General features: G+C 52.8%; 1 protein-coding gene across 1 annotated transcript in view; it reads right to left on the bottom strand.

Moving 5' to 3' along the window:
- Positions 1 to 2630: 2630 nt before the first annotated feature.
- LOC147120775 (cilia- and flagella- associated protein 210-like) overlaps positions 2631 to 20038 on the bottom strand; it is a 77219-nt gene continuing 59811 nt past the window's right edge. Inside the window, exons 7-8 of the mRNA XM_085978432.1 lie at positions 8983 to 9122; positions 2631 to 2877 (exon numbers count right to left, since the gene is read on the bottom strand). Of these exons, the coding sequence (XP_085834558.1) occupies positions 2646 to 2877; positions 8983 to 9122 (372 nt within the window). The 3' untranslated portion in view covers positions 2631 to 2645. The remainder of the gene's footprint in view (positions 2878 to 8982; positions 9123 to 20038) is intronic.

Below are 20038 nucleotides of genomic sequence, written 5' to 3' on the forward strand. Positions count from 1 at the left end.
TCGCTCTTCACCCCCTCCCCCTCCTCGCTCTTCACCCCTCCCCCTCCTCGCTCTTCACCCCTCCCCCTCCTCCCCCTCCCAGCTCTTCACCCCCTCCCCCTCCTCGCTCTTCACCCCCTCCCCCTCCTCGCTCTCCCTCTCCCTCCCTCCCCCCCTCTCGCTCTCCCTCCCCCTCCCTCCCCTCTCTCTCCCTCCCCTCTCCCTCCCTCCCCTCTCCCTCCCTCCCCCTCTCCCTCCCTCCCCCTCTCCCTCCCTCCCCCTCTCCTCCCTCCCTCCTCCCCCCCTCCTCCCCTCCCTCCCCTCCTCGCTCTTCACCCCCTCCCCCTCCTCCCCATCCCCCTCCTAGCTCTTCACCCCCTCCCCCTCCTCGCTCTCCCTCTCCCCCCCTCCCTCCCCTCTCCCTCCCTCCCCTCTCCCTCCCTCCCCCTCTCCTCTCCCCTCCCTCCCTCCTCCCCTCCCTCCTCCCCTCCCTCCCCTCCTCGCTCTTCACCCCTCCCCCTCCTCGCTCTTCACCCCTCCCCCTCCTCGCTCTTCTCCCCCTCCCCCTCCTCGCTCTTCACCCCCTCCCCCTCCTCCCCCTCCTAGCTCTTCACCCCCTCCCCCTCCTCCCCTCCTAGCTCTTCACCCCCTCCCCCTCCTCGCTCTTCACCCCCTCCCCCTCCTCGCTCTTCACCCCCTCCCCGCTCTCCCTCTCCCTCCCTCTCCCCCTCTCGCTCTCCCTCCCTCCCCCTCTCCCTCCCCCTCTCCCTCTCCCCCACTCTCCCGCTCCCTCCCTCCCCCTCTCCCTCCCTCCCCCTCTCCCTCCCTCCCCCTCTCCTCTCCCCTCCCTCCCTCCTTTCCGGTACCAGAACGGAGTCAGTCTGACATCGGGAGGCCGGGTGCCCATCGCTCCGATGCGAGCCCGGTGTTGCTTTTGGTGAACGCGGCGGGCCTTTGGAACCGGTTGGCCGGGCGGCAGATGAACGCCTTTCGCTGCGGTGGGGGGGAGAGAGAGACGCCGCCGCTCACCTGCTCTCTTCCCCCGGACTTTCGGGCTGCGCGGGGAAGAGAGAGAGAGAGAGACTGGGGGGGGCGGGGAGAGAGAGAGTGAGACGCCGACGGCCTTCAGCAGGCTCGACAGGTTCCGGGCGCGCTGGGAATCCGCTGAACTCGAGGCCCAGATTCCTGAATATCAAAGTTCAGGTTTTTAAGCACCCCATAGCTAAGAAGACAACTGCACAAAAGAACCTAACGGGGTACACACAGAAAGTGGGGGAAAAAATCGTTAGGAATCAAGATGGCGGACACTCGCCTCAGTTGAGAATGATTAGGCCCGCCCACACACGCACCGATTGGTCAACCGTCAGGTCACTGAAGTGTAGGATTGGTCAATCATCACGTCACTCAACTGTAGGATGGCCCGTCCACACACGCAATGAACCCGCCCCCGTGACGCAGCGATTGGTCGACCGTCGGGTTGGTCGACCGTCGGGTCGCTCGACTGTACGATTGGTCAACCTTCACGTCACTCAATGCTAATGAGGGGATAATGAGCGGAATTTTGAACGTTTTTTGGATACCGTCGGCACAATTTTTGTCTCACCGAAAAGTAAATACGCTTATGACCGTTCCGGAATCGTAAGCTTTCTTTTGATGTAACACGCGTGTCGGTACGCTCTATAACTTTTGAGTGTATAGAGTATGGACAGACAGACAGACAGAAGAGCAAATATATATATATAGATAAGAGAAGATAGATGGTGCCATGAGATCTTTAACATCCATTTTAACAGCCAAAACAGGCACATGGCTAACATCTCAAAGCCAGCACCTCCAACAATACAACACTCCCTTGGAATTGCCCTGGATATCAGGCTAGATTAGGGTTCAACCACAGCCATTTGATTCAGATGCAAGTGTTCTACCAAATGAGGTAAGCTGATAAGAATCTTAAGGGTATAAATAAGTTGAACCCTCAGAAACTGTTCGGCATGACCCCAAAAATAACAATGAATGGGCATGAAATGAAGCTCAGATGAGGGAAGGTGAATGGGCGGTTCAGAGAGTGGTGAATGCTTGGAATGGACTGCACAAGAAGGTGATGGATGCTCATAACATCAGTAATTTTAAGAGGGAGTTGGATAGGTATTTGGTGAGAAAATCAATTGAGGAATATAGCTAATAAAATGTGTATTCTCTTTTTGAACTCTACAGCCAGGCAGATGAACCATTTTTCCCCAGTCCTATACATCCCAATATTCTTTCTTCTGTGGAATGAATGGTATGCAGAATAGCCTTCTCCTATTCCATGTTTTCTTATATTCTTAAGATAGATACACTATGCCCCATCCTCTCCTCCCATATTATCTGTTCCATATAGCTGCCACAAAGAATCATCTGAGTTTTGTTAAGACTATTGGGGTGAAATTCAACTTCAGCAGGGGTGCATAATGGGCGGAAGTGGATTGGCTGCCCGTTATACACCACCCTTAATTTTACTTAAAGGACAATTGGGTGTGGTGTATAACGGATTGCCATCAGCTACTGCCCATTTTGGCCTCCGTACAAGTTCAATTTTGCTCCCCATGTTCATCATCAATGCTTCAAAATGAGAGAGATGACATGTTACAAATGGGAAAAATAAAACAAGCATGTAAAAAAAAACATTACACCACCTGTAACAGCAAAGCATACAAGTGGGTTACCGTCATAATCCTGTATTCTTCAATTGCCTTCAAATCTGCCATTGTTTTTTCTTCCTTTTTCTTCATTTCCATCTCTCTTTTAGCCTCCATCTCTTCTGCAGCTTTGGTAATGCGATGCGTTTCATCCTGTGCTTCCGCTCTCATCTGTTCACTTATTAACTTTATCATCAGTTTTCTATGATCCTCTTTCTCCCTAGAGTATTCAGATAAGCACAAAATGGACATAAAATTATTCCATTATAGCAGATCTCTTACAGTTTTGCCATTGAATGAAATTTTTTAAATAAATAAATGAAAATATTCCATATAAAGTATGGAATAATTAACTTATGAAAAAGCCACCATTTATATAATGGCAAAAAAGTCTGTTATGTAGTGGTTTACTTTTATTGAACGAAAATTATGAATATGGAGACAAGGCAGGTGGATGGAGTTAAGATACAGATCAGCCATGATCTCAATGAATGGCGGAACAGGCTCATGGGGCTGAATGGCCTCCTCCTGTTCCTATGGAGGGAGGCATACATCATAAAAACAGATAGTGCTACACTTCAGGTTTCATACAAATTCCATACAGTTGAAGTGAATGAGGTAGGAGAATAGTTAATTCCTTGGATAGAGCTTTGATAACTCAAAGGCCTCTGTCATGATTGTTTTTTCATTTTCCATATTTTTGAAGATGTTTAACTTCCTTTTGTCTGATTTTGACTGGTTTGATTGGATCTTGGCACTTCAGTGAGACTTCTGGTAGCTGAATTTGGATTTCAGATAACCTTTTAGTTAACATGTTAAACAATTTCACTTTATCCCCACTTTATCCCACTCAATTCCATTCTTCACAGAGAATAGTGAGATTTGATGCTGAAAACAGATTGACTACTCTCCATCATGGTTTAGAGCCTGAGACCGAGAAATTCGGCACCTTAGCGCCAGCAGTTAAGGCCGGTTTCGGGAAAAAAATGCGGGCGCCTCGCTTCCGTCCACTTCCAGCGCGGCCTGCATTGGTCACCATCTTGGTGAGGGTGATAGCGCAGGCAGGACGTGAGTGTGCAGGCAGTATGAAGAGTAGGCAGATCGTGACGTCAGTCAACGTGTAACACTGATTTGACTACGACTTGACATTTTGGACGTCGCTGATCCAAACAATACCCTCTCCTAAACACTCACAGCTGAATGTACATTCAGCTGGAGAGTGATCACCCCACCCCACCCCACCCTACCCCCAACCACCAGCGCTTTAAAGAGATACATCCAACTTGCAGCTAAGTTGATTATTTCTCTAGTACTGGCTCTTGCAGAGTTTATATCAATACTGGTTTGCTGGAAGTCATTTATGATGTTGTTAAAGTGTGCAGGGAGTGCTGCTGGACATTGGGAAGGCGTTGGCTGCTACTGGAAGGCCTCTGACTACACCACTTGCTCCCAGTCATGGGGGCTGTAGTTGCAGTCCCCCTCACGTTGCAGCATGACAGGGAGATGGAGCAGAGGCAGCAAAGACAAGCTGCTCGCAGAGGGAGGAGGAGGAGGAGGGGGAGGAGAGCGCTCAGCATGAGGCCTTACCCATCTAGGATCTTCAGGGAGCACTTCTACCTGCACCTTTTTTTTATTCGTTCATGAGATGTGGGCGTTGCTGGCACAGACTGCATTTATTGCCCATCCCTACTTGCCCTTTAGAAGGTGGTGGTGAGCCGCCCTCTTGAACCGCTGCAGTCCATGAGATGAAGGTACTCCCACAGTGCTGTTCGGGAGGGAGTTCCAGGATTTTGATCAAGCGACAATGAAGGAACGGCGATATATTTCCAAGTCAGGATGGTGCGTAACTTGGAGGGGAACTTGCAGGTGATGGTGTTCCCATGCGCCTGCTGTCATTGTATTTCTAGGCGGTAGAGGTCACGGGTTTGGGAGATGCTGTCGAAGAAGCCTTGGCGAGTTGCTGCAGTGCATCTTGTAGGTGGTACACATGGCAGTCACGGTACGCTGGTGGTGGAGGGAGTGAATGTTTAAGGTGGTGGATGGGGTGCCAATTATGCAGGCTGATTTGTCCTGGATGGTGTCGATCTTCGAGTGTTGTTGGAGCTGCACTCATCCAGGCAAGTGGAGAGTATTCCATCACACTCCTGACTTGTGCTTTGTAAATAGTGGAAAGGCTCTGGGGAGTCAGGAGGTGAGTCACTCGCCACAGAATACCCAGCCTCTCACCTGATCTTGTAGCCACAGTATTTATGTGGCTGGTCCAGTAAAGTTTCTGGTCAATGGTGACCCCAGGATGTTGATGGTGGGGGATTCGGCGATGGTAATGCCGTTGAATGTCAAGGGGTGGTGGTTAGACTCTCTCTTGTTGGAGATAGTCATTGCCTGGCACTTGTGTGGTGCGAATGTTACTTATCAGCCCAAGCCTGGATGTCGTCCAGGTCTTGCTGTATGTGGGCACGGACTGCTTCATTATCTGAGGAGTTGCGAATGGAACTGAACATAGTGCAATCATCAGCGAACATCCCCACCTTTGACCTTATGATGAAGGGAAGGTCATTGATAAAGCAGCTGAAGATGGTTGGGCCCAGGACACTGGCCTGAGGAACTTCTGCAGCGATGGCCTGGGGCTGAGATGATTGGCCGCCAACCATCTTCCTTTGTGGAAGGTATGACTCCAGCCAGTGGAGAGCTTTCCCCCCGATTCCCATTGACTTCAATTTTACTCGGGCTCCTTGATGCCACACTTGGTCAAATGCTGCCTTGATGTCAAGAGCAGTCACTCTCACCTTACCTCTGGAATTCAGCTCTTTTGTCCATGTTTGGACCGAGGCTGTAATGAGGTCTAGAGCCGAGCGTTCCTGGCGAACCCAAACTGACCATTGTTGAGCAGGTTCTTGGTGAGTAAGTGCCGTTTGATAGCACTGCCTGCGACACCTTCCATCCCTTTGTTGATGATTGAGTGTAGACTGATGGGGCGGTGATTGGATTTGTCCTGCTTTTTGTGGACAGGACATACCTGGGCAATTTTCCACATTGTCAGGTAGATGCCAGTGTTGTAACTGTACTGAAATAGCTTGGCTAGAGGTGCGGCTAGTTCTGGAGCACAAGTCTTCAGCACGATAGCCGGGATGTTATCGGGACCCACAGCCTTTGCTGTAACCTGTGCGCTCAGCGTTTCTTGACATCTTGTGGAGTGAATCAAATTGGCTGAAGACTGGCTTCTGTGATGGTGGGGGCCTCAGGAAGAGGCCGAGATGGATCATCCAATCGGCATTTCTGGCTGAAGAAGGTTGCGAACACTTCAGCCTTGTCTTTTATACTTACATGCTGGGCTCCACCATCATTGAGGATGGGGATATTCATGGAGCCTCCTCTTCCCGTTAATTGTTTAATTGTCCACCACCATTAACAACTGGATGCAGAGCTTTGATCTGATCCATTGGTTGTGGGATCACTTAGCTCTGTCTATAGCATGCTGCTTCCGCTGTTTAGCATGTATGTTGGACTGTGTTGTAGCTTCACCAGGTTGATGCTTCATTTTTAGGTATGCTGGGTGCTGCTCCTGACATGCTCTTCTACACTCCAGGGTTGAACCAGGGTTGGTCCCCTGGTTTGATGGTAATGGTAGAATGAGGGATATGCTAGGCCATGAAGTTACAGATTGTGGTGGAATATAATTCTGCTGCTGCTGATGGCCCACAGCACCTAAGCCAGGAGCAGTGTACGCGGTGGCTCCGCTTCAGCAAGTAGTTGGTCACAGAACTTTTCCACCTGTTGGAACCAGACCTGCAGCCTCAGAGCAGGGCAACAACGGTTCTGCCAGTGGCCCTCGAGGTGACCGTGGCCCTGAACTTTTTCGTCAGTGGATCCTTCCAGGCTGGAACAGGCGACATAGCAAACATCTCGCAATTCACTGTCCATCACTGCATCCAGGAGGTCACAGAGGCTCTGTACCTTTAGAACGGAATTCACTGCCTTCTCTTGTCTTTTGTGTTCCTTTGCCTATTCTAGTGCTGCTATGAAGTGCTACCCCACTGGCTGTAGCATGGCTGGTGGAAGGCTTCTGACTTTCCGAGGGGGACACTGCAGATGGCCTTGCAGGAAGAGCTCAAACAGCTCTAAACGTAGAAGGCTCGGCTGTAGACTGCACCACCTCAGCATGGATGGCAGCAGTCTGGGCTGGCTGGCTGACAGGACACTGCAATGGCAATGGCAGAGTGGCAGGGGTGGAAGTACAAATGCGGTCATCCTGAGAGAGGACAGCAGGTTCTTATTCCACGAAGCCATTGCCACTCCCCTGGGGTGGCGCCTCAGCATTCCTAGCCACCATCTGGACAACAGATTGCTGGACTGATGTGACATCCTGCAAGCCCCTTTCCACACTCATAAGCCCAGCCACAATGGCAGCAGTCTGATCTTGCATGGCAGCAAGCTGAGCTTGCTTGACAGAAGTCTGAGCTTCCACTGCAGCACTCAGGCATTGGGTCGCTTCCGCTTGTGTTGCAATGGAAGCTGCAACATCGTCCATCACACCCAGCATCATGTTTGGGTCCACAAGTGGAGTTGCCCATCACTTGCATCCTGGAAATCATGGGCTCCGCGCAAAGCCCTGTGCAATGTTGGAGCCGGACTCCTCCATGCTCCTTGACAGTGACAAGAGGCTCTCTGGCAGGCCTGCCATTGCACCAAGCATTTTTGTGTGCATGCCCATCACCCTTCTTCTGAAGGCCGCCCCATCAAAGTCCTCATCTGAGTGCTCTGCAGCAAAGCTCATGTACAAACTCATCCTCCGGGGAGCTGGCACCTGTGCTACCCTTTCACCCTGGCCTGGCTGCAGCCCACACGTGCCCGGTGACTCAACACGTGCAGATCCCTCTAAAGTTTGCGCAGTGCCACTTTGAGCTGGTGCCTAGGAGTGTCAGATCAAGGAACGGTGTCTCTTCTTCGTCACTCTCCTCCTCTATTTCTTCAAGCGCATGCTGGGCTGGTGGCTGTTCTTGGGTATCAGAAAGGAGAAAGGCACAAGGGTCAGGTTGTGGTGAGGGAAGAGGGGGAAGGCAAGATGTGCATGCTTACACCATCGGCTTGTAAGTGAGAAGAGATTGTCAGATGAGGGGGAAGTGGGATATGAGAAGGAGGATTAGGTATGAGCATACCGTCATCATCAATGCTTTCAGCCTTGCCGATTGCCATGGCCTCAGTGACGGCCCCTCCAATTATTTCCAGAACTGTCTCCTCCAGCTGGGTCAGGTACTGCAACTGTGCTTGCCCCCCCGCTCACCACCCATCCCCCCCCCAATCCCCTCCCCCGCCAGTTTGCTCCTGCTCATGCCGGCTGTGAGCCACCTTGGCTGCAAGAGAAAAGGAAGTGTGTCAGTGAGTGTGGTGCAATATGTTTGGGTGATGTGCCTGCCATGGTTGAATAAGTGGCATTTCGTGCAAAGTGTGAGATGTGGGTGTGAGGTTTGTAATAGTGGTAAGTGTTGTGAGGTATGAGTCATGATTGCTAGAGATTGTTGTAGGTGAGTGATGGGGGTGTGGTGCAGTGAGCAGTGTGTGAGGCTAGTGGTGCAGTTGCTGGGATATGGTGTTTGAAGATGCAGTCACTCACCTTGACCACTCGTGTGAGGTCATTAAACTTCTTCCGGCACTGGATCCATGTCCTGGGGTAAAGACTGGTGGCATTGACCGCTTCAGCGATCTCATCCCACTGCCTTCGAACAACGTGTCTGGAGGTCCTCCTGGACCTCTGTGGATGGAGGACCTGTCTCCTCCTATAGAGCCCTGCACCAAGGCCTCCAGTGCTGCATCGGAGAACCGAGGTGCCCTTTCTCTACTCTATTGAGACAATGCTAAGTTCCAGCTCCAGTCAAAATGAGGTACTTCTCTCACAAAGCACCTCCCCTTTAAGAAGTGCAGACAGCCTTTCACTCTGCAGGCAGCCTTTAAATACAGAGCAGACTCCCCACGATATTGGGCCCCCTGTTGAGCGCTGAGACAAGCAGCAACGCATTTAATGCTGGGCTTAGCACCACAATCATGTTAATGAGCAGGCAGCACAAATTTTGCATGCTGCCTGCACTACTTTCAACGGGCGCGGGCAGATCACACATCACGATCCTCATGCCCATTTTCGGGCCTTATCCAATTTAGCCCCCTGAGAGTGGTGCAACTTCCTCACAAGCAAGGAGGGGAAAAACCATCCCACTCATGGAACTTTGCACAACTCCCAGTACCAAATATAAAAAACACACAATGAAATGTATTCAATGTATTTCCCATACATTATTACTCAGCATAAATCTTCTAGATCCATTTCACTTACTTGTCTATTTCTGCTTGTCTTTGTTTTCTAAGCTTCAACATTTTTTGTTTTGCTGAAACAAATAACCTGATATCTTCATCTTGCAATTCTTCTTTTTGCTTTTCTAGTGCTTTAATGATGTTCATGTTCTCAACATGTGCCTGAAAACATACATTTACGGTAATATAATAAAGCCAAATATTTCTGCAGTTTCAATGATTTATTTAGTTGCACTTAGCTATTCAGAGAAGTTCGAAAGTGCCATCCAGTATAAATCAAAGAACACCATTTTGATGTTATACAGGTTGATGGTCAGACCGCATCTGGACTATTGTGTCCAGTTTTGTTCCCACCACATGGTGGGTGTTATAGTGGCCTTGGAAAAGGTCCAGAGGAGAGCTACAAGAATGATTCCTAGCTTAAAGCTACTCAGGTAGGCTGAAGGACGTTGGTCTATTTACTTTACAGCAGCATATACTTAGAGGTGACCTGATAGAGGTCTTTAAAAAAGCCTCTCAATCTAGCTGGCTGCGGCCAGGAAGTGGAGATAAAAAATGTTAATCAGGTGCTGCCTTTAAAATTGGCAGAGGCTGAGGGAAACCCGTTCTTCCAGGTTTCCCAACCTCAATTTAGTACCCCCAGCCTCCCTCTCTGCCTCAGAGTTAATATCCATCCTATCGTTCTTCCCCTTGCTGATAGTGTGTGATGAATATGCTTTTAACCTTAACCTTGTGCTTCTTCTGGGTGCTACCTCAGTGGCAGGACAATGTGAACTGGCTGACTGCTGTGTGTGCACGTAAACCTCTTACGATTAAGGAGGTCCTCTCCTCCCAGCAGCTGAATCTGGAGATAGATCTGCTGGAGGCCACACTACTCCAACTACTGCAAGGGCAGCCTAGTCCTACTTGCTTCCTGACACACGTGCAGACAACAGAAGGTGCTGGTGAGAAAATCCAGTCGTGTTGGAGTCCTGAGAGACCACACCGGGATGTGCACTCATTCGAGCCATGCCCCTGCTGCTTGGCCTTGCCTTACCGTGACCCTTAATGGCACCAATGAACTCAGTGAGGCCTTGCCTCTAACTAATCCTCAAGCCTGTAAAAACTGGAAGAAATAGCCCCTTCAAATCTGGAACCCCAGGCCTTTAGGGCAGAAGTCTGAGAATCCTTGGGAGAAGCAGCAATTGCCCTTAGGATTTATGGTGTGGAAAATTATGTTACTGCAGATAACTCAGTCACAAACTGAATCATGGACAGCAGTGCTGAGAAACTGTAGATGCAAGGCTGCAGACATGTGGTTAGCACTCTTCCACCTCAGCCATTATCTGTAGCTCACTGCTTGGCTTGGTCCTTAATGACTGCAATAGCACTTGATGCTCAGAAAGCCTCTTTCTTTTAAATATATGTCCTGTGAGGTCCAGACCACCAAGGTGTGCACCTAGACAGTAGGTTCCTCCTCCTCTTCTGCAAACGCCACCTGGTCCTGTGTATGTCATCCGATGCTCTCCCCTCTGGCTCACTGTTTAAATCTCTGAGGATGAATATATCATAGTTGGTACTAGCAAAGGATAGAGTGAGTGACTATGTATGCTGTGAATTACTGGTGTGCCGGAGCCTGGGTCTGCTGCCTGTGGCAAACCTAGAGATAGAGAAAAAGACAGATTAAAATGGTGTCCTTCTGAACAGCGTTCACAAGGCTTTCAGTAGAAAGAGTGACATGGCAAAGGGCTTCAGTATATGCCGTGCAGTCAGTAAGTGAGAGAATATGATGAGAAGGAAGTGTCGCAGAAGGTTATCACAAACCCTGACTTGGTGACAGTCTCCCCACTGCCCCATCTCCGGCACCCTCTCTAGCCACCCTTACAAGGATTTCCAGGGCTTCCTCCTCATTGGGGTTAGAAGTCTCCTTTTAATGTTCTTTCCTTTTTGTCTATCCTGCAACCAGAGTACACAAAGTGAGAAGTTCCTTTGTCGTGATGACATAGAGTGACATGCCATCGTGGCTATCTGGACATGTACATGCACCATGCAGCTACATTAGATAATAGGAATCATTTTGGCTGAATGCATGCAAGTGTGGCGACACGCCACCATTGGACATAATCCGCTCACAGCGGCACGGACAGTTTACGCAGGCGCACTGCCGGCAGCAGCCGCCCCCAGCCGGGGGCCCTTTCCTCCGGCAACTTGTTTCCCGCAGGGACAGGCTGCCAGGAGCACTTCCTGTCTGCGGAGTATTTAAGTGGTTGCGCGGGCTTTTCAAGCTCTCTTTGCCATGATGTAGATTAAAGCAGTTGTGTTCCACCAACTCTGGTCTCGACTCCCACGTTCGCCGCGGTATCTCAACACTGGTGACCCCGACGCTCAGGACGAATCCTAAGCTAGCATGGCAGATACAAACGCAGTCACGGTTAAACTACCGGACTTTTGGGAGAACCTGGCCGAGGGCTGGTTCGTTCAAGCCGAGTCCAGATTCCGGCTGAGAAGCATTACAGTCGATGCCATGAAGTACGACTACTTCATCGCCTCTCTCACCTACGCCACAGTCCCCAAGGTTTGGGCAGCGCTGCAGGATCCACCAGTGGAAGGCAAGTACGAACATCTGAAGGCCGCGCTTCTTAAAAAATTTCAGGCGTCCTCTTACCAGCGCAACTGCCAACTCCTCGACCTCCCAGGCCTTGGTGACGCTTCACCGTCGGATCTGCTTTCCCACATGCTGTCCCTCTTGGACAACAAAAACCCCGGCGCCCTCTTTCGCACGCTTTTCATTCGGCAGCTCCCCGCCAGCATCCGCCCGCTCATTGTGGAGTCTGGCTCCACGGACCTGAATGAGACAGCCGAAAAGGCCGACCGGCTGCTCTCCGCGCAGACCGCCCGCTCTCCGCGCAGACCGCCCGCGACGTCCCGCCCGACCTCACGGCAACGACCACGCGGTCTCCCCGGCCCACTAGGCCCGACCGCCCTTCCACTCCGGGTCACTGCTACTACCACACCCGTTTTGGCACTAGGGCCCAACGCTGCACGCCACCGTGCACTTTCACCCCCCCCCCCGCACCGGCCCCCACGATGGCCGCGGGGCAAAAGGGGCCCCTACTGTACGTCACCGATGACAGCACCAACTGCAGATTCCTGTGCGACACAGGAGCCCAGCACAGCATCACCCCCGCCTCCGCCCTCGAAATCCAATGCGGCGCACGGGGTATCACGCTGGCCGCAGCCAATGGCTCTGACATCCGCACATACGGCACCCGCATGGTCACGCTCGACCTCGCAGGTCGCCGCTACCGCTGGGAGTTCCTCACAGCCAAGGTCCTCTGCCCACTCATCGGCGCCGACTTCCTACGCGCCCACGGCCTCCTTGTCGACATTCCGAGGCACCGCGTCGTCGACATCAACACTATGGCCCCCATCCCTGGCGCATTCACCCCGGCCCGTTCGGCCGGCCTGACGACCTACTGCCTCGCCAGAGCCACGGACGACTACTCGGCACTTCTAGTCGAGTTTCCCGCCCTCACTAACCCGACTTTTTCGGCCAAAGCCGCCAAACACGGTGTGGAGCACTATATCCCCACCACCGGCCCCCCGGTCTCTGCCCACGCCCGCAGACTCAACCCAGCCAAGCTGGAAATCGCGCGGGCCGAGTTTACCACCATGGAGCAACTCGGCATCATCCGCCGCTCCAGCAGCCCTTGGGCCTCGCCCCTCCACATCGCCCCCAAGCCCGGCGGAGGCTGGCGCCCCTGTGGGGACTACCGCCGCCTCGACGATGCCACCACCCCCGACCGATACCCGGTGCCGCACATCCAGGACTTCTCGGCCCGACTGGCCGGACGAACCGTCTTTTCCAAGGTCGACCTGGTGCGCGGTTACCACCAAGTCCCCGTACACCCCGCGGACATCCCCAAAACGGCCGTCATCACCCCATTCGGCCTGTTCGAGTTCCTGAGGATGCCCTTCGGCCTCAAGAATGCAGCCCAGGCTTTCCAGCACCTTATGGACTCAGTCCTCCGGGACCTGAACTTCCTATTCGTCTATCTAGACGACATTCTCGTGGCCAGCTCCTCCCAACAGGAACACCTCGAACACCCTCGCATCCTGTTCGGGCGCCTAGCCCAGCACGGGCTCATCCTCAGCCCGGCGACGTGCCAATTCGGCCTAGCCGAGATCGATTTTCTCGGCCACCACATCACCCCTGCTGGGGCCGTCCCCCTGCCCAACAAGGTGCAGGCCGTCCAGCAATTCCCCCGCCCCAAAACCATCAAGGGCCTCCAGGAGTTCCTCGGGATGGTGAACTTCTACAACAGGTTCATCCCCAGAGCTGCAGCCCTCATGAAGCCCCTATACGACTCCCTCCGAGGTAAACCCGGCAAGATGGCCGTAGCCTGGACCACTGACACGTCAGTCGCCTTCGACGCCACCAAAAACGCGCTCGCCGACGCCACCCTGCTCGCGCACCCGAGGGCCGATGCCCGAGTCGCGCTCACCACCGACGCCTCCGACCATGCGGTCGGAGCCGTGTTCAAGCAGTGGGTCAATGGCGCGTGGCAGCCACTTGCCTTCTACAGCCGCCAACTGCACCCCCCCGGAGGTCAAATACTCTACCTTCGACCGCGAGCTCCTCGCACTCCACCTGTCGGTCCGCCATTTCAGGTTCCTCCTGGAGGGTCGCCCCTTTACCGCGTACGTGGACCACAAGCCGCTCACATACGCGATGGCCAAGCACACCGAACCCTGGTCCGCTAGGCAGCAACGCCAGCTCGCGGCCGTGTCCGAGTTTACCACGGACATCCAGCACGTCTCCGGTAGAGACAACGTTGTCGCCGACTGCCTTTCCCGTCCCGCCATCTGCGCGAATCACCTAGCGGTTGACTACGCGCAACTAGCAGCGGCCGAGCTCATGGACCCAGACCTCCTCCTCGGCGGCTACCAGCCTGCCAGGGCTACGCCTAGCCAAGGTCGCGCACGGGCCCGAAGCCACGGCAGTCACTTGCGACGTCTCACTCGGCCAACCCAGGCTGGTCGTCCCTGCAACCTGGCGCCGCCGCATCTTCGACGCACTCCACGGGCTCTCCCATCCGGGTTCCCGTGCATCCGTCAAACTCCTCTCCCAGCGCTTCGTCTGGCGCGGCCTCAGCAAAGATGTTCGGACTTGGGCCACCTCCTGCCTCGCCTGCCAACGGGCTAAGGTACAGCTGCGCACAAAAGCACCCCTGGGAGACTTCGAGGTACCCAGCCACCGCTTCGACCACGTACACGTCGACATCGTCGGTCCTCTGCCGCCATCGCAAGGCCAAACTTATCTCCTCACGATGGTCGACTGCTACACATGCTGGCCTGAGGCAGTGCCGCTGACCTCCACCACCACAGCCGACATCGCCAGGACGTTCGTTAACACCTGGGTCGCGAGGTTCGGCGTACCGGCCGACATAACCTCCGACAGAGGCGCCCAGTTCACCTCCGAACTCTGGACGGCCACAGCACGCAACCTCGGGGTGACGCTCCACTGAACCACGGCGTACCACCCGCAGGCCAACGGGCTGTGTGAACGCTTCCGCAGGTCACTCAAGGCCTCACTCCGCGCCGGCCTGCAGGACAGTACCTGGACTGACCACCTACCGTGGGTGCTACTAGGCCTACGCACCGCGGTCAAGGAAGACCTCCAGTCCTCAGCAGCGGAGTTAGTCTACGGACAACTGCTGCGCGTACCAGGCGAATTCCTCCCGGAGGCTACCACGCCTTGGTCGGCCGAACAGCAGCGGCTCAACTCTTTCTCTTCCGCTCAACAGTTCGCCCCACTTCCGGTCAACCGACACGGCGAACTCGCACCTCACGTCCCGCCAAACTTACAGCAGGCACGCTTCGTCTTCGTGCGACACGACGCGCACCGCGGACCCCTGCGACCCCCGTACGATGGACCGTACTGTAAAGTATGTGACTATACTTAATCCAATAATGAAGAGACAGCTTGGAAGGTTCAACTTAGGTCTTTACTTCATACCAACAGGCGGGAACTGAGGGGAGATCAGTACCCACAGTACTATTTATACCCCTATGGCCAGGAGTGGTACTACGGTATCACTACGCCCTACAAAGTAGTGCTGCCCTGGCCATAGGTTTAAAGTAACATACATATTACATACACAACATTCCTCCCCTTTTAATTAAAACGTATAGGGGTATAAATAATACTGTGGGTACTGATCTCCCCTCAGTTCCCGCCTGTTGGTATGAAGTAAAGACCTAAGTTGAACCTTCCAAGCTGTCTCTTCATTATTGGATTAAGTATAGTCACATACTTTACACTGGCGACGAGTTACGTTCGAACTCACCAGTACACGGTGCAACAAGGATCGGTAGCAGTACGGAGAGAGAAGGAGAGAAGCTTCTTACCAGCCAGCCTGCGGAGTCCAGCGTCGACCGAAGGAGGCCGCCCAGTTCGGGAGGAGCGGCAGCAACGGAGCAAGAGAGAGAGGTTTCCAGCGGAGGCTGTGGCAGCTGAGAGAAGAGGCTGAACGGGCGCTCCAGACACGGGGCAAAAGTCCACCCAGGGCCAGGTAAACTGCAATCCTTCCCGGGGAACGTGAGCTGCAAGGGCCAGAACGGGCAGGCGATCTGGGGAACAAACGGAGCCACGAGGACTAGCGGGCCACGAGAGGGGAAGGTCGTTGTAATAGCGGCGGTGGCAATAACGGGAGCTGCAAGGGCCAAAAATAACGAACCTGGAGAGACGTCGTTGACAGCAGAGGGAGAAGAGGCGGGAAAAGCGCCATCTAGTGGACAAAAGGGGAAAAGTTTTTCTCTTCAGTTTAATTTTTTTTTTTAAAACAGCGCCATCTAGTGGACAAAAGGGGAAAAGTTTTTCTCTTCAGCAGTTAAAAAAAAACAACAGCGCCATCTAGTGGAAAAAGGCGGGAAAACCTCTTCAGCAGTTTTAAAATGGCTAAAGAAGCTCGGTTGTCAGAATTTGTTGAGGACACAGAACAATGGGATGCATATGTAGAAAGGCATGAACTTTATTGCATAGTAAACAAGGTGAAAGATGACGAAAAGGCAGCAACCTTATTAAATTCTATGGGGGCAAAAACATACGGTCTGCTGAGGAATCTTCTTACTCCAGAAAAGCCAGCAGACAAAACGTATGCCCAAATTGTTGGTACGTTAAAGGAACATTTAAACCCTAAGCCACCATTTATAGCGGAAAGGTACCGCTTTTACAGACACGACCAAAGGAATGATGAGTCGCAGGCAGCCTATTTGGCTGAGCTCAGATGGCTGTCCAAACATTGCCAGTTTGGAGCCTTTTTGGCGGAAGCGATCAGAGACAGATTTGTCTGTGGCATGTTAAATGAGAGTACACGAAAATGGTTGCTAGCCAAGAAACAGCTCAGCCTAGCTCAGGCGATTGAAATAGCATCGGCTCATGAAGCAGCAGCTGAAATAGCAGTCGGGACCAGCGAGGAGGAGCTCGGGAGAAAACCCGGCGACCAGCGAGGCCCGAGACCAGTCGGGAGCAGCGTGGTGAGACCGGTATAAAAACCGGAGAGAGGCGAGGCCCGAGACCAGTCGGGACCAGCGGGAGCAGCGAGGAGGAGCTCAGGAGAAAACCCGGCGACCAGCGAGGCCCGAGACCAGTCGGTAGCAGCGTGGTGAGACCGGTATAAAAACCGGAGAGAGGCGAGGCCCGAGACCAGTCGGGACCAGCGGGAACAGCGAGGAGGAGCTCGGGAGAAAACCCGGTGACCAGCGAGGCCCGAGACCAGTCGGGAGCAGCGTGGTGAGACCGGTATAAAAACCGGAGAGAGGCGAGGCCCGAGACCAGTCGGGACCAGCGGGAGCAGCGAGGAGGAGCTCGGGAGAAAACCCGGCGACCAGCGAGGCCCGAGACCAGTCGGGAGCAGCGTGGTGAGACCGGTATAAAAACCGGAGAGAGGCGAGGCCCGAGACCAGTCGGGACCAGCGGGAGCAGCGAGGAGGAGCTCGGGAGAAAACCCGGCGACCAGCGAGGCCCAAGACCAGTCGGGAGCAGCGTGGTGAGACCGGTATAAAAACCGGAGAGAGGCAAGGCCCGAGACCAGTCGGGACCAGCGGGAGCAGCGAGGAGGAGCTCGGGAGAAAACCCGGCGACCAGCGAGGCCCGAGACCAGTCGGGAGCAGTGTGGTGAGACCGGTATAAAAACCAGAGAGAGGCGAGGCCCGAGACCAGTCGGGACCAGCGGGAGCAGCGAGGAGGAGCTCGGGAGAAAACCCGGCGACCAGCGAGGCCCGAGACCAGTCGGGAGCAGTGTGGTGAGACCGGTATAAAAACCGGAGAGAGGCGAGGCATACCAACTCAGCAGCGGGGAGAGAGGTAAAAAGTAATCAGTGTGTGACGTCACCAGGGAGCAGGTAGGTGATTGGTTGGTGAGTATTTCTCTTTTTTCAATACAAGCTTGAATTCTGTGGTGTTAAATTTCTGTGGTGTAGTGGGGATAGTTGGTAAATAAAGCGCCCTAGAGCATACCTGTAACTGGGGTATTGAATAAATTTTTTAAAGTAATTAAAGGAATAAGTCATGGCAGGAGAGTTCAGACCCGTGTTCTGCTCCTCCTGCTCTATGTGGGAAGTCAGGGATGCTGCCAGTGTCCCTGGCGACCATGTGTGCGGGAAATGCATCCAGCTGCAGCTACTTGTAGACCGCATTGTGGCGCTCGAGCTGCGGGTGGATGAATTTTGGAGCGTGCGCGATGCTGAAAGGCTCGTGGATAACACGTTTAGCGAGTTGTGCACGCCTCAGGGTAGGGCAGCACAGGGGGTGACCATCAGGCGGAGCAACAAAGGCAGGCAGGTAGTGCAGGGAACCCCTGCGGACATCCCCCTTTCAAACAAGTATACCGCTTTGGATGCTGTTGAGGGGGATGACTCACCAGGGGAAGGCAGCAGCAGCCAACTTCCTGGCACTGGGGGTGCTCCTGCTGCCCAGGAAGGGGGGAAAAAGAGTGGGAGAGCAATAGTGGTAGGGGATTCTATAGTAAGGGGAACAGATAGGCGTTTCTGTGGCCGTAGACGTGAATCCAGGATGGTTTGTTGCCTCCCTGGTGCCAGGGTCAAGGATGTCACTGAGCGGCTGCAGGGCATTCTGGAGGGGGAGGGTGAACAGCCAGTGGTCGTGGTCCACATTGGTACCAACGACATAGGTAAAAAGAGGGATGAGGTCCTGCAGCAAGAATTTAGGGAGCTAGGTGAAGGATTAAGGAGCAGGACCTCAAAGGTTGTAATCTCTGGATTACTCCCGGTGCCACGTGCTAGTAAGTATAGGAATAGGAAGATAGAACAGATGAATGCGTGGCTAAAGGGATGGTGCAGGGGGGAGGGCTTTAGTTTCCTGGATCACTGGGTCTGCTTCTGGGAAAGGTGGGACTTGTACAAGTCAGACGGTTTACACCTGAACCAGAGGGGAACCAATATCCTTGCGGGGAGGTTTGCTAGCACTGCTGGGGAGGGTTTAAACTAACTTGGCAGGGGGTTGGGGTACAGAGTGGAGCTATAGTAGGGGGTGATTTATGGCCAAATACAGAGGGAAAAACAAGTCAGCTGGGAAGGCAGAGCAAATATGTGAAGGCAAAAGAGAATATGGCAGGGCTGGAAAGCATTTATTTTAATGCAAGGAGTCTTGCAAATAAGGTGGATGAACTGAAGTTGTTGAACACATGGGAGTACGATATTGTTGCTATCACGGAGACATGGTTGAGGGAGGGTCAGGACTGGCAGCTCAATATTCCGGGGTATAGAATCTTCAGGCGAGACAGAGGGGGGTGTAAAAGGGGAGGGGGTGTTGCAATATTAATTAAGGAGTCAATTACTGCTGTAAGGAGGGACGATATATTAGCGGGTTCCTCTAATGAGGCCATATGGGTAGAACTTAAAAACAAAAAGGGGGCAAGCACTTTGCTGGGAGTGTACTATAGGCCCCCAAACAGTCAGGGGGAGATAGAGGAACAGATATGTAGGCAAATCTCAGAAAAGTGTGAAAATAATAGGGTAATAATAGTGGGGGATTTCAACTTCCCCAATATAAATTGGGACAGTCAGAGTGTGAAAGGCTTAGAGGGTGCAGAATTCTTAAAGTGCATCCAGGAGAGCTTTTTGAGCCAACATGTAGAAAGTCCTACAAGAGAGGGGGCGGTACTGGACCTAATTCTGGGGAATGTAGCCGGGCAAGTGGTGGAAGTGTCAGTAGGGGAGCATTTTGGCGACAGTGACCATAATTCGGTGAGATTTAAGGTGGTCATGGAAAAAGACAAAGACGGCCCGGAAATAAGGGTTCTAAATTGGGGGAAGGCCGATTTTAATATGATAAGGCAGGATCTGGCCAAAGTGGACTGGGAGCAGCTGCTTATAGGAAAATCCACATCAAAACAGTGGGAGACTTTCAGAAGGGAAATTGAGAGAGTACAACGCCAACATGTTCCTGTAAAGGTCAAGGGTGGGACCAACAAGCAAAGGGAACCTTGGATGACAAGGGATATACAAAAATGCATTAGAAATAAAAGGGGGGCTTTTGGCAGTTACAAAAGACTAAAGACGGAGGAAGCCCTAGAGGAGTATAAAAAGTGCAGGGGCATACTTAAAAAAGAAATTAGGAGGGCGAGGAGGGGCCATGAAATAACACTGGCGAGCAAAATAAAGGAAAATCCTAAGATGTTTTATAAGTATACTAGCTAGGGAGTCCGGCGTTGCCGGGGCTGTTTTGGGGCAGGCGGTTTAAATCAAGTGGTAGGCTTTGGGGCGATGTCTGTGTCCATTTGTGAATCTGGTGCTGGGTAACATTTTAAATCGAGTGGCAGGCTTTAGGGCCCTGTGTGTGTCACTGTCTGTGTACGTTTTGAAAGGTTGAAAAATGAAAGTGAAAGTACTTATGGCTTTGGGGCCCTGTCTGTGTCCCTTTGTGAATCTGGTGCTGGGTAACATTTTAAACCGAGTGGGAGGCTTAGGGCCCTGTCTGTGTGCTTGTATGTCTACCTTTTTAGAAGGTTGAAAAATGAAAGTGAAAGTACTTATAAAACGTTTTTGGTAAATCTTATGTTATTTTTAAAAGACAT

The sequence above is a fragment of the Somniosus microcephalus genome, chromosome 3 (genome assembly GCF_052327205.1).
Source record: "Somniosus microcephalus isolate GS21.2 chromosome 3, FLI_Smic_1.0, whole genome shotgun sequence".
NCBI classification, from domain to species: domain Eukaryota; kingdom Metazoa; phylum Chordata; class Chondrichthyes; order Squaliformes; family Somniosidae; genus Somniosus; species Somniosus microcephalus.